This window comes from Phasianus colchicus, chromosome 2, assembly GCF_987193195.1.
Source record: "Phasianus colchicus chromosome 2, bPhaCol1.hap1.1, whole genome shotgun sequence".
Classification (NCBI taxonomy): domain Eukaryota; kingdom Metazoa; phylum Chordata; class Aves; order Galliformes; family Phasianidae; genus Phasianus; species Phasianus colchicus.
The window spans coordinates 29278791-29294106 of record NC_143437.1 but is presented as its reverse complement, the minus strand read 5'-3'; the positions used below and the strand labels follow the sequence as shown (position 1 = coordinate 29294106).

At 32.4% G+C, this 15316-nt stretch overlaps 1 protein-coding gene across 3 annotated transcripts in view; it reads left to right on the top strand.

Annotated features, from left to right (window-relative positions):
* The window catches only part of DNAH8 (dynein axonemal heavy chain 8), a 121323-nt gene that overhangs the window by 79739 nt on the left and 26268 nt on the right, over nt 1-15316 (top strand). For all 3 annotated transcript variants that reach the window (XM_031594121.2, XM_090135210.1, XM_090135209.1), the window contains 15 exons: nt 102-224; nt 1553-1683; nt 2049-2202; nt 3215-3379; nt 3930-4156; nt 4534-4652; nt 6719-6822; nt 8427-8603; nt 9629-9796; nt 10479-10691; nt 11205-11342; nt 11724-11851; nt 12923-13094; nt 13946-14101; nt 14870-15025. In XM_031594121.2, coding sequence (XP_031449981.2) covers nt 102-224; nt 1553-1683; nt 2049-2202; nt 3215-3379; nt 3930-4156; nt 4534-4652; nt 6719-6822; nt 8427-8603; nt 9629-9796; nt 10479-10691; nt 11205-11342; nt 11724-11851; nt 12923-13094; nt 13946-14101; nt 14870-15025 — 2331 coding nt within the window. The remainder of the gene's footprint in view (nt 1-101; nt 225-1552; nt 1684-2048; nt 2203-3214; nt 3380-3929; nt 4157-4533; nt 4653-6718; nt 6823-8426; nt 8604-9628; nt 9797-10478; nt 10692-11204; nt 11343-11723; nt 11852-12922; nt 13095-13945; nt 14102-14869; nt 15026-15316) is intronic.

Genomic DNA, 15316 nt, shown 5'->3' with positions numbered 1-15316 from the left:
CAGGGTTTTAAATTCTGAAGGGATGTGCTAATATTATTTGCTAATGTGGTTTGCTAATGTTGTTACTGATTTCTTTAAAAAACTTATTTTTAATCTTTCAGATTCCAAGCTTTGAGTTTCTTTGTGAAAAATTGCAAATGTATCAAAGACAATACAATGATTACATTAGAGGATCATTTCTTGACTTGGTGTTTTTTAAGGATGCAATGACGCATATTATTAAGGTTTGGGATTTTTTACTTTTTTACTAGCTTAACTAGAGTTTTCTTTAATCTTTATGGATTCAGAAGGCACTTCAAGGGGATATGTACCTGACATATGATGAAAACAATGTGAGGTAGAGTCTGATTGGATGAGAAACAAGATAAGAGGCGTAAATATGAGCTGCAGTAGATAGTTGTGGGATAGAGGAAAGTCTCAGATGAGGGGAAAAAAAAAAAAGGCTTAGTGTGTATTTGTGTGCCTCTGGTTTAAGGGGTTAAGGAGTTGTGTTGCTTCAGAAATGTGTGAACTTGGTGATATATTTGCCAAAGTAAATGTGGAAGCAACTTTGAAACCAAAACAGAAAAAGAGAAGTTTTAGTCTTCTCTAGTTAATGTCCAGAGAATTAAATAAGTTCTTTATCTTTGAATTTGAGTAGAAGAAAAACATCTTACTTTTAGATTCTTTTAATGTGGTGTTAGGTAAATTTCAGAAGATGTTGAAAGTCTCCGAATCTCCATTTTCATTGGCAAGTTTTAACCAGAATATATAGGATATGCATGTGTGCAGTAGAAAGGCACTTTTGTGATTATAGTGGCAATAGATTTTTGTTACACTCATAATGATATTAAAATAGAAGTCTAAACGTGGATAAACTCAGAGGGAACTGCGTACAAAACTAAAAATTCTTTTAAGGAACAAATCAATAGAATTCAAAAGCTCGATATAATCCATGACGCACACTGTAGTATCCAAGAGTGATAGTTCACTACCATATAACAAATCCAAGAAAGATGTGATGTATACAGACAAGTTCTCAGAAGAAAAAAGAAACTCGCAAGAAAAAAAACAAAGAAACAAAAACAACCCCACAATAGAACAGGAAGTTTTGTATCTGAGAAAATTGTTGTGGAAATAACTTAAAATATATATGTATATAGAAAATAGGTAAAATAGATGGTCATGATCAAATTATTTTCTCCAGCAAAAACATCAAAGCATTTCAAACTCTTAAAATTAATGTAGTTTTCATTCCTCCATTATTTATATTTTTAAGTACAGTTCAGTCAACATAGGACAGAGCTTAAAGTGTCTACATTATGTATTTTAATCCTCTGTGTACCTCTAATTATAGCCATCCTGTCGTATTATGTGAACACTCTGTCATTTTAGTTCCACAAAATTCCTAAAGAATGCACAATTGTTCTTCTGAGAGGAAAAATTTTCTCAAAACTCACAGTCCTCTTAATAATCTTTACATTGTATTCTACTAAATGAATTGTATTGTATAACAGTTTTTCAAATTCATGTTTGGGTTTTTTTCTGAGCACCATTCTTTTTTCCTATACAGATTTCCCGGATAATTCGAACCGCATATGGAAATGCTTTACTAGTTGGAGTTGGTGGTTCTGGAAAACAAAGTCTTTCAAGGTTGGCTTCCTATATTGCTGGCTATAAAATATTTCAGATTACTTTAACCAGGTAAGACATGCAAGAAATATATATAGATGCAATTTATGCTATTTGTTCTCTTTACAATAGTCATAACTGTATGTTTTTAAGAGCTTATCTTTTCCATTTTGTGACCAACCAAAAATGAAAATTAAAAAATATACGTGTGTATATTTTATATATATATATATATATATATATATATAGTTTATACGCAATATTGAACAAAGTTTTGAGCTCAAAATCTGTTCTATGTGTTACCTATTCCTGAACCAAAATATGCATATTTTTATACAAAAGGTGTTTGCAATATCATTTATAAAACACTGTAATAATCTGGAAATAGCAGTATTCTCTGTTTTGAACTAACAGATCATGTTTCTTATTCGTTATAGATCATATAATGTAAGCAATCTGTCAGAAGATTTAAAATTGCTGTATAGAACAGCTGGAGCAGAGGGGCAAGGCATCACTTTTATTTTCACTGATAATGAAATTAAAGAGGAGGCATTTTTGGAATACATTAATAATCTTCTGTCTTCAGGAGAGGTAAGGAGAATCATTGTGAAAATGTGGGTTGCTCCAAAAGTAGTGCCTATATTTATTTCCATGGAAACTACAACAAAGAGCATAATGATTTTGATAGAGCAAATTCTCAGCTACAAAACACTATTTTTCAACACAGTTACCACCATTAAATAGTAAATAGTAAAATAGTACCTATTTGCTAGCAGAGATGACCCCTGTCACTATCACCACTGGTGAAACGTACCACTCACAGCTTCATTGTGCTCACATCCACTGTTTGGTCTCCGTAAATGTTCAGCAAGTGTCAGTGAATGCCAGTGGGTGCAATTTTTTCTACACAGAGGAATTTACTAACACATCATTGCTTCAAAAGCACTTCCGTGTCAGATGCCATTCTGTCAGACTGCCCCTCTGCTGCCATCTGTCACACAGCAATAATGTGTAAAGGAATATGGTTGAGTAGCTTCAACCTCTACTGTTGTACCACCACCACCTGCCACTGATATCATGACCCACCATAATAAAATAGGAGACATTACTTGTGGATCTACTCTCATATGTATGTATATATGTATGAGAGTGTGTGTGTGTGTGTATATATATATATAATGTACAATCTGTCTCTATATATATGTAATATAGAGAGAGTGTACATGTGTGTATGTATGTATATATATACCTTTTCCTGCAGCTTTTGTAAATATTATCATTACTATTACTTTTTTTTTTTTTTTTTTCCCATTTTTTGTCTTAGTTTTTGTTTTAATCTATGAGTTCTTCCTTTTTATCCTCCATATCTCTTCCCCATCCCCGTGGGAAGGCAGTGAGTGAGTAAACAGCTGTTTGTTGCTGAGCTGCCTGCTGGGTTAAATCGTAGCACTTTTTGAGTTAGAATTTGTCATTGTTAATGGAGTTGAATGAATTTTTTTGTACATCTACACTGTGTATATGCATAGAGAGATATGCAGATGTAAAGAGAAAAAAACTAAATCAGTGCTATTTCTTTTATTATCACTTTTAATTTTATATGAAGATTTCTAATTTATTTGCTCGGGATGAGTTGGATGAAATCACCCAAGAATTAATACCAGTGATGAAAAAAGAGATGCCTCGGTGTCCTCCTACCTTTGATAACCTTTATGAGTATTTTTTAACTCGGGCAAAGAAGAACTTGCACGTTGTCCTCTGCTTTTCTCCTGTAAGTATTTTCTTTATATCTGTCTTTATTTCCATTAGTAAAATATCCTGGAAGTTATGACAGGATTATTCAAGGTTTATATTTTTAGGGAGATTTAAAGACACATGATAAAATTAGTGAAGTCTGGATTATAATTGCTGATACATTAGAAATAATAGTGCAGTTTTCAGAACTTAAAAACAAATATGTGAAAATTCAGTCATTTTTTACATGTTAAATTGATCTTCATTTTTCCCTCCCGACATATTCTTTTCCATTACTGATCAATGTATGCAACTTTATGAAATTTTTACTACTTACTCAGTTTCAAGGAAATTAAAATATGTTAATTGAAATTTTGAAATATTAAGACGTATTCATATTTGTCATCATCTTCAAATTTTGTAAAATACTGAATGTTGCAAATGTAACAAAATATCTAAAAGAAAAAACAACAATGTGGAAATTAGCATGAAAAAATATAGTCTATTTAGTTGTTCATATGCATCAAGCATTTTGATCAACCTAATTTAGATATTGTATCATAAACTGACAGTGTTATTCTCCATAGGTTGGTGAGAAGTTCCGTGCACGTTCTTTGAAATTTCCTGGTCTCATCTCAGGGTGCACCATGGATTGGTTCAGTCGATGGCCCAAGGAGGCTCTTGTAGCTGTAGCCAGTTATTTTCTTTCAGAATTTAATATGGTCTGCTCTGAATCAGTTAAAACACAAGTAGTAGAAACCATGGGTCTCTTTCATGATATAGTTTCAGAAAGCTGTGAAAATTATTTCCAAAGGTAATGTTTTAAACAAATGTGAAGATCAATCTCAAATGTACTGCTACTGATATTGTTTTGTAACTCATTGTATTGTAAGATTCAATAACTGTATTTTAAGGCCAATATTAAAATGAATCCTCTAAATCAATATATGAAAAGACCATGACAAGTACTATTATGTTGCAGATTCATTATCTTCATTCCTACTATCAGTCCTTAATGTTGTTTGTGGATAAAAACAATATAATCGGAAATAGGACTTTTTATATTATGAAGAAACTTGACTGAACTAAATGCTTGTTTTATGTAGTATTCTTTTTCATTGCAATTAATCAAATTGCTGTATATATCAAAAATATGTATGAAGTTCATGCTGCCAATATACCATATTTTAGGTATCGAAGAAGAGCTCATGTAACACCTAAATCTTATCTCTCTTTCATCAATGGCTACAAAGACGTTTATGCCGAAAAGTTAGCAAGTATTAATGAACAAGCTGAACGTATGCAAATTGGTAAGATAAATGAAGGTGTATTTCCATGTTTTGTGTCAAATGATCTGTGTTTTTAATATTAAGCATCTTAATCAATGAATCATTTCTGTTAATCACTACTAGTCCTGAACTAGTAGCCAGTGAGAACCACTTCTGAGTCCTTCGAATATCACAGATCCACAATAACTCCCTTAAAAGAATGCCTTAAAGAAGTTGTTGATGTAATCATCCATCACAGCATTATATTAAACTTTAGTACTTCCACTTTACCATTTTTAATAGAAAATAGGACATGAAATGGCCTCTCTTGAGCACATTATTTCCTCTAGTAGAGAGGCTATTATTAATTTATTTCTGGTCTTCATAGAATCATTGAATTTGGAAGGAACCCTCAAAGATCATCTAGTCCAGATCTCAACTTGTCTATGAAATCCTTTCTATACAATCTGATTGCTTCGTGGTTGATTTATTTAAGATTTCTACTGCGCAGTGAGCAGCTGTTATGTGTGGTCATTTTATAAATACAGATCTGAAATACAGGAAAGTGTGACTTACATGATATCCTAATTTTGAATATCTGTTTGAAGTGATCTAATTTTCCACTTATAATAGTACTTACTCGGCTCATAGTACAGTTCCAGTTTTCTACTGTTTGTATTCAGACATATTTTTGTAATTCTACAATGGAAAAGTTTAGACAACTTGATAGAAAAAGGTTCTCTATTTTGATTTATCAGAACAGAGAAAGCATGTACGTTGTAAAATTTTTCTTACAAACAAACAAATATAGTTTTTGACAAGCATGCAGCATGAAGAATAGAATAAGCATGTGTGGGTATTTTATTCACAGACTGCTGAATCAGAATGGTCTATAGACAAGTAAGTGTTCCACAACATTTTGACATAATGCAGATTTCCCTACACAGATCAGTTTAGAAATCATAAGACACATTATGAGTCCTGCTAATGGGATTTTAGTCTGGGAGCCCCCATGATTTGAGTTCGGTTTTTTTTTGTGTTTTTTTTTGTTGTTGTTAATTTGTGTGTATATGTATACATATGTAAAAATTCCTTATGTAGTCTTCAAAACAAAAGGACCTTGTTCAGACGACCATCTTTGTCTTCTGTGCAGCATCTCACATTATTGATGCCCAGACAATCATATCTATCAGTTTATGGGCACTACTCATACCAGTTAGAGAAAATTCGGAATATTTTCATTTGCATAGGAAAGGTTTATTACAAGATCACAAAAACACTTTGTCATCCGTGGAACATCAAACATGTTCCAGTTTACTGCATCCTACAGAATGATCTCAAAAACTATCAGTTATTTATCTACTATCTCACATGTCCATATCCTTAGTCTCACATCACTTAATATTAAAAGATTTAGGAGACGTCTTTTGTCTGTATGCTATGGTGTTTAGGGCAATTAAAAATACTTGTAAAGCAGCAAAATTGTGACAAAATTACATGATTGGTACTGCTTTTCAGAAAGTGCTCTGGTTTGATCGCAGTGAATGTGTACTGTCAGTACAAGTAAAACATTTTAAAAGACATAAGAAATCTCTTCTGCTTTATCACTTTGGGTGGACAGTCTTTTAACACAGATAAGGAAAAACAGAGATAGCTGATCATGGAATCCATGAAACCTCACTTCTTTCTGGAAGTTAGAAGGCAATTATGGATCTGAATACTGATGTCATTTCGCAATAAAATGTTAGAAATGCATCTATCTGCATCATGGTTGTTGGTTGGTTTTTTTTTTTTGACACAATATATCCTCAATATACCACTTTTAAATACTGTATACAGCTGTAACAAATCAAACATAAAATTTTTGATTTTTTTGAAGTCTTAACAATATTTGCAATCATTTTGTACATTTTGAAATTGTTTGTATCTATGAAAAATGAATACAAGGCAAAATCATGTTAGTATGATCACTTACATTCACTTTCTATCCCTTACACACAAATCTAAAGGAGAGCAAAAAGGCATTTGGGATCCAGAGCTAGACTATATTATGTAATTAGAAAAACTAATAGTTCTCATTTTTCTTATTTTTGTCTTTTATTTAATAGGTCTGTCTAAGTTGATGGAAGCCAGTGAATCTGTTGCTAAGCTCTCTAAGGAACTGGCTGTTAAGGAAAAGGAACTTGCTGTGGCATCTGTAAAGGCAGATGAAGTAAGTACTCAAGTGTTAAATAGCAAGAGGCAGTGGATAACTTCACATTGTATACTGAAGTAAAAGCATGTGTCTAAAAGGATTTCACCTTGTGTTGATAAAGCATGTGCTTCTGAATGCGAGGCACTTTAAGACTGCAGCAGAAGTTGGGATTATACTGACTGGGTGGAAGATCATGAACATATTCAGATATTGAGTGCCTTTCCTGTTTTTCTCCCATTTCTTTCCACACTGTAAGCATCAGATATCATTTTTGTTTGTTTCATGGGCTTTTTTGTGTGTGTTTGAAGTTTATTAGCATATAAAATTTTGTTAAATTGTAATTAAATGATAGAATTGTTACAAGAGCGCTTATTTGTGGATAAGAAGTTAACAGATGGTAAGAGCACTTTAGTATTCGAGAATTGCTTTTAAAAATTCATCCACCTTTAGTTTCATATTCTATTTTCATATTAGCAAAATATTTATGTGTTCATGAGACTGGTGGTCTAATGTAAATTGAATATTACTATAGGTATTCTGTTTTCAGAAAGATTCCATAATACTCTGACAGCGCATGTATAGTATGCACTTGGGAGCAAACCTTTGGCCAGCAATGGCTAAAGAACTCCTTGTCCTCAAGGCCTTTACTCATGTAAAAGAAAATAATGACAGAATTGAATGAATTGACACAGCTTAGATTTCAGGAGTATGATAGATATGCTGGTAGGGCTCACTTTTTTTAATATTTGTATTTGATTTATATTTTGAAAGAACTGTCTTAGAATAATTGTTTACATAGCCTCTGGATTGTCAGCTATGCAGTAGGATACTGCTTATGAAACTGACGGTGTAGAAGATTTGCAGACCAACCATAAAAGAACAGAAAAATGTGATATTATTTATATTCTCTAACTTTCTTTCCACTTAATACTGAGCCCTCCAGGATTCAGAATTGGATAGATAAAACAAAACAAAAGTCATTTGTTTTTATCTATCACTTCTTCTCATAGGTATTTAAGAACACAGTTTGTTTTTGTAAACGCATTCAGAGTGCTAGTCTTGACCCTATAGCTAATCCAGATAAAAAAATATTCTGACATCAACTGTGTGTTGTGCATAAAATAGAACTAAATACTTGTGCACTGAGGAAACAAATGCACAAGTGGATAACTTAATTACACAGGTTCACAATTAGTTATATTGGACTAGAATAAAAGATAGGAGGCTCACTGTTCATCAAGTTGGTTTGCCATCCTCTACTAGTTCAATTAGCTGTATTATTTTTATCTTTATCTGCAGAATTATGGTAAAAAAAAAAAAAAGAACTGTTTGCATTGAAAAAGCAGTTTCAAAGAAGATAAAACACCATAGCTTTAAAAGACACTGAAGAGCCTTCTATCTATTATTAAAGTAATTCGACTATCCAACTCCTGCTGGAAAACTTCTCCAGTATTTCTCTGGGGGGATTCTGTAAATGATAGATTTGATTCCATAGGTAGGGTCAGCTTCATATATGTATCTGTAACAGGCCCTTATCTATTTGTTTTCTCTCGTGTCAGGTTGTTTAATTACTTGTTCCACCATCTTTTGTCTGCTTTTTATGTGTTTACTATCAATCCCAGGTACTAGCAGAAGTCAAAGTAAGTGCTGAAGCTGCATCTAAAGTAAAAAACGAAGTCCAAGCTGTGAAGGATAAAGCACAAAAAATTGTGGATGAAATTGATTTAGAAAAAATGAAAGCAGAAAGTAAACTAGAGGCAGCAAAACCAGCCTTAGAAGAAGCAGAAGCTGCACTGAATGTGAATAAATTTCTTACATTTTTATTAGTTTAAATATCTTTAGTCAATTTCTTACCTTTTTTTTTTTTTTAGTTTAGTACTATTTGAGTCACCACTGAAGGAAAATCTATTGCCACAAATATGTAGTTGGTTTGTTGGTTTTGACTGCTGACACTAACTTATCAGTGTTATCATGGTGGTCATATATCTGATAAGTATCTATGGAACTCGCAATATGCTTCTAAAAACACTGAGAATATTTTATAGTATTTGCTATTACTTGATCATTAGAAAGTTGCAGGCATAAATCTTTCCAAAAGTTATCATACCTTGCTCCTCTTCAAGAGGAGTGAAAGGCTGTTATAGTTCACCAAAAATCTGTTATGTCTAAGGGACTTGGGAGTCTTGCACTGTCCTGTGAATTCTGTATTGAGTCTGTAAATACATTTTCCAGATAGATAGTGACATGCTTATATTTTTCAGACATAAATTACTTTGTTATCTTTGAAGTTTGGAGTCATTTGGAATTATCATATAACTCATTATTAAGCTAAGCATTGTGTCAGTAATGCTACTAGGAAATGAAGTTTAAAAAATCTCATACCTATAACAACTTAGAAAGCAACAAAACATCAAATTTATCTCAGAATAAGTTGTGTCACTTAATCCTTAAAAATCCAAAATACTGTCATTCTACGTAAACTGCTTTTAATTACATCCTCTGTAATTTTGCAGTATACTTTTGTTCAGTCACTTTGATTGTCAAATTAAGTTAATGCTGATGTTCTATCTATTTAAATTTAAGTTTTGAGTGCTGTCTTTAGAATTGAGAAAATGTTTCTGTCTGATGTTTATTATTAGTGTCATGAAACTATGAAATTTAATAAAGTAAACCCAGTGAGTCATTTTTTGTGTGCGTGTTCTCTATACATCTTGGCTTAGAGTAAAGTATGTCAAACAAACATTAAAATCAAGATATTGAATAGGAAAATAGAATGATGATAATGAAACAGCAGTGTGTTAAGTTTATTATTTTTTTTAAACAGACAATCAAACCAGTGGATATTGCTACTGTTAGAAAACTGGCAAAACCTCCTCATCTAATTATGAGGATCATGGACTGTTGTCTGATACTATTCCAAAAGCAATTAGATCCAGTTACCATGGATCCAGAAAAGCCTTGCTGCAAACCATCATGGGGAGAATCATTAAAAGTAAGTCGAGTTTTTTAAAAATTTTAGAAAAAGTTAGAAATGTTAGAAAAGTTAGAAATAGCAGCTTGAATAACAGAGAATTTATAATGCTGTTTGCTCAAAGTAGTTTGTGAAAATGTAAGCATGGTTTTGAGATTCATATAGTATACAAAGGCTACTACAGGTTGTAGGTGAATTTCTCAGAGAGTTTTGCTGGTCCAGTTCCATGTGATGTACCTGAAAAAGAATTCTCGATGGAAGATTTATTTCCTTAAGATCTGATTGTCTCTTGTTCTATGTATGTTGCCATACATAAACTATGAGAATTCTTAAACATCACTCGTTCTCTTTGCTGGTTTACTCTTAGACAGGTTTTTTTGCTTTTTTTTTTCTGCTTTTTTTTTTCTGTTTTTTTTTTTTTTTTTTTTTTCCCTAGGCTACAAGACTTTGAAAAGCTATGTAATAAGAGATAATAGGTTTTTTCCTATACTGTATTTCAGTATTCTTGGCCCAAGTCCTTGGGAAAGTCTTTGGAATTCTCTCAGAATGCTCTTTTTTTTCCATGTCTTCTGCAATTCTTTAAATTTTAAATTTTTTTAAACATACTCACTAATGAACAGCCTTTTAGACATGGAGTATGTAGTAAAGAGTAAGGAGTTGACAAATATCCCTTTGCTTTTTTTTTTTTTTTTTTTTACTGTAGCTTATGAGTGGCCCATTTCTGCAGAGTTTACAGCAATTTCCTAAGGATACGATCAATGAAGAGACTGTAGAATTACTCCAGCCTTACTTTAACATGGAGGACTATACACTAGAGAGTGGTAAAAAAGTGTGTGGCAATGTGGCAGGACTCCTCTCTTGGACACAAGCCATGGCAGTATTTTATGGTGTTAACAGGGATGTCTTACCTCTTAAGGTAATTCACCACTCATTATTTTGCTTTCTGTGTAAATTAACTTCATTTACTTTAATGGTAGTAGGATTTAATATACATATATATACTTACTATGTATATATAAATGAATAGATTCAGACTTAATTACCTGTAGAATGTTGTGGCTAAGGATGATAAGAACAGAAAGAAACAACTGATATCTTGCCTGTTAGCATTTTAAAGAGATTTAGGGCTTACATCAATAAAGGAGTTAAGTTCCAGTAGTGGGAACCAAACAGTAAAATATTTTAGGAGTCATTTTTACTTTAGCATGCATTTTCTTTCACATGTTCATAAACATTTGAACAGAAACTTTTTATCAGAAGTAAGGACCTTGAGTTCGTATGACACAGGAAATAGTATTTGTATAAATATTAATATAAAATTATTTCAGTATATTATTGACTGCTGATTTCCAATTAAGCAGGTTGAAAATAATTCATCAAAGTACATTCAATTTTCCTACTACTGTTTTAATATTCCTTCTCTTTGCAGGCTAACTTGGCAAAACAGGAAGGCCGTCTAAAAGTAGCTAATGCAGAATTAGCAAATGCTCAAGAGCAATTGGATGAAAAGCAAGCTGAACTGGATAAAGTACAGGCAAAGTTTGATGCAGCAATGAAGGAGAAAATGGTGAGATACAAGTATTTCCATTATGAAATTGCTTACTTGAAAACTTATGCAAAAAGGAATTGATACAGACATTCATTTAGGGCCTACTACCTTGAATTACATGGATGAGGTTCATGTATTAAAAAAAAAAAAAAAAAAAGAGATTTAAATCTATGCTTTCTTGTATTTCCTTCTTCCTGTGAATAGGAACATATCGGACAACAGTTGCACATGCAGCTCTCCAGAATGGCTTCTAAATATTTGACTTAACCATAATGAGAGGATGAGTGTGTGTGTGTGTGTGTGTGTGTGTGTGTGTATACACATACACAATAACTACTTAAGATTATTCCATTTTATTACTAAATGAAACAATGAAACAGGATATTGTTTCATTTTTAGGACTTAATGAATGATGCAGAAACATGCAGAAGAAAGATGCAAGCAGCCTCTGCACTTATACAGGGACTGAGTGGAGAGAAAACTAGGTGGACTGAGAAAAGAAAAGAATTTAAATCTCAGATTAACAGGTATGAATTTATCAGAAGAAAAAAAAAAGCAACGAATTACCTGTAAAAAATGTAGAGTTAGCAAACAACTTAAGAACTTTATTAGTTATGCTTCATTTTTCTCCTAAAACACCTTAATATGATTACACAATCAAGTGAACTGTCCTGAAATTTGAATTTTCCTCTTATAATTAATTGTGAGTAACTGAGTGCTTGTATGTTTAAACTTAGAACGATGCCTCATGTTTTTGAATGTATTTCAGAAGAGGTTATGTGCTTGTGTTACAGCTGCCTCTGCTCTGATATTGTTCCCTGTGCCACTATTACTGGGAAAGTAATATAGGCAGAAAGTTGGGTGATCTAAGGCTGACTCTGAGAAGGAATAAGAAAGAAAAAGAAATTTCCCTATTTGATATTAACTTATGGCATATTTGAATGAAAGAGGGAGTTACGGAAACCAAACATTAGCCTTTCTCCTATACTCCATGCGTTGAAAAACATGTAGCACAGTAGGCCTTGTTTTAAGAAACTAGGAAACTTGGAGTCCATACCATGTACCGCACCAAATGACAAAATGTTGAGCAACCCATGAGCCAAAGGTACTAGCTGTCTAGAAAACAGGAAACCTGTCAGATTGGCTGCTAAAAGTAAACAGCTTGAAAGTTTGGATTCGTTTTCTGTGAAATGCTTCTGTTTCTGTGAATTTCTGTGAATGAGAAAATTGGACATTTTTTATGACGGTCTGTTCATACCAAGAGAATTAAGTATTAATTTTTTATAAATAATATATTGCAGACATATTTTTAAGAAATAAATTAATTTCTTGCTTCATCTATGAAAAAAAGGAATAGTTCTGGCCTCTTTTTCTTTGTAGGAATAAATATAATGTTTTGGCACAGTTCTGCTCTTAAGTTTTGTGATGAAGATTTTATCAGAACACAAATGAACCATTTGTTCTCAAAGACCACTAATTCTTTCCTTAAGTAAGCATTTGGAACAGAAATCTTCTTATTAGTATGTTTCAAAAGTTGTTTATGTAAATAAAAAGAAAATGAAATTGTGCATCACCTTTTTTTTTTTTCTTTTTCCTAGACTTGTGGGAGATGTACTGCTTTGCACAGGTTTCCTTTCATACTGTGGACCTTTTAATCAAAATTTCAGGAATCTTTTACTTAAAGATTTATGGGAAGCAGAGATGAGAGCCCATAAAATCCCCTTTTCTGAAAGCTTGAACTTGATTTCTATGCTGGTAGATCCACCAACTGTAAGTTCTTGGTGATCAGTGGACTTCATTTTTTTTAATACATGTATATTTGCAGTATTCCTAGGTACTTGTTAGATATGACACAGAGGTTTAAATTATAATCTTTTGAATATACCTTGCATGTTCTGTTTAAAATGCACTTTGCTGGTTGTATTACTGTTTTTTCCTTCCATTAAACTCCAATTAAGATACCATTTCAGAGGGGAACCTCAATGAGCATGTTCTTTTGGTTAGCTATCATTATGCTTAGCTGGAACAGGATGATAATTCCCTGATATTGCCATGCAGTGTAGTTTTGTTGTTTTCCAACAAATTTTTGTGGCAATTTCCACTACAAACCTAAGTAATGAGGAGTGTTCAGACACAAGCAGATAAACAAGTTATATATTATGCAATATAGTTGCCAGTAAGACAGTGCACTTTTAAGTATATTGATTTGAGAATCTGTCACCAGATTTACAAAATTCATATCTACTAAAACAATGTTGCTTGTTGCTAGTTTTTAGTTCTGAGTTTTTTCTGGATCTAGTTAGAAAAACAAATTTTATATTAAAGTGAATGTTTAACAAAGAATGTATGAAATATTTTCACTGAAATCAAACTGTAAACGATGTCTCTAAGTACTCTTCAGCAAATAGTAAACCCAAAAAATCTTTGTCTAGTTTTCCCTAAATTGATCCCAATGATTAACTTGGCTGCCAGGTTGACTTATCATTTTTTTAGACTTTCAAGACGTATTTTTATCATTCAGAATAATCTTATCTGAAGGATAATAGTTTGAGTGAGATTTTATTCCAAACTACTTTTTTTTTTGTTTGTTTGTTTGTTTTTTGTTTTTTAATATTCTGTAGATTAGTGAGTGGAATCTTCAAGGTCTGCCTGGAGATGACCTCTCAATTCAGAATGGTATAATTGTCACTAAGGCAACTAGATATCCCCTTTTGATAGACCCACAAACTCAAGGGAAAACATGGATTAAAAAGAAAGAACAGGATAATGAATTACAGGTGAGCAGTGTTTTGAAAATGTAATGCTCTTTCTTTAAATATTACTGACTACATCTGGGCTTCCCTGATTTGTGTGTTCAGTAATGAAGGATCACTTTGCTCAACCCACTGGTTAGACTCTTCCTAACGCAGATCAGAATGCCGTTGGCCTTTGCTGCAAAAGGAGATTACTTGTTTGTGCCCATCTCATCCATCAGGACTTCTGGGTCTTTTTACACAAAGCTGTTGCTCTATTTCATAGCCATAGTGAAAACTAAAATGTAGAAAGCAATACAGAAGTAGTGTGTTTTTTAAATTAGTTTTTTCTTTTTTTATGATTTCATATGTTATAAGTCCATTTTTGTGTTACTTCAAACATCTGAGTTCTAATATTCTACCAGTGAGTAAGAGTTGCTCAACACTAAAAAGATTATTAAATATTTTCTAAGAACATTGAATAGAAAATAAAAGGTTAAGCATCTCTGATTTCAAAAATACACATAATATTTTGATCTCACAGTAAGCTGTGCCAATTGGACTTCTGCTTTGATAGTGAAGTTTTGAAGATTCTATTAGATCCAATCTTTCACTTCACATTTTTATGGTACTTTGATTTGTGCACACAAGATGTATTTCTTTTTGCATAAATTGCAGCAAAGCCAACATTTGTTACTGCCTTTAAAATTCAAGTACAAAAACAGTTAAAACAGTTTTTCTAATGAGATCTACGGTTTTCATGTACATCTTTGAATAAATGTCCTTATGTCAGTTTATAATTTACTTTTTAAGGTAACAACATTGAATCACAAGTATTTCCGGACACATCTAGAAGACAGTCTTTCACTGGGACGATCACTTGTGATTGAAGATATAGGCGAAGAGTTGGATCCAGTACTTGATAATATACTAGAAAAGAATTTCATTAAATCTGGAACTTCTTTTAAGGTTAGTAATTGAATAAAAGAGGTGGTATAAGTTAATTTTGTGATGAATTATATTTTTTCTATTTATTGCAAATCTCTGCTGAATCAGGTAAACTTTGTATTCAGGAGGGTAATGTTGAAGAATCAAACTAAACTAATAAAATAGACAGAGCCTCGGCTGAGTAATCAACTAATGAATCTAGAATTTAACTACTGCAGATAATTCTGAAGTTTCCAAGCTAGAACCAGTTAGGTTTATGAATGCTTACAATACTTACTATTCATTTTCAAGCAATTTCACTTTATACCATGT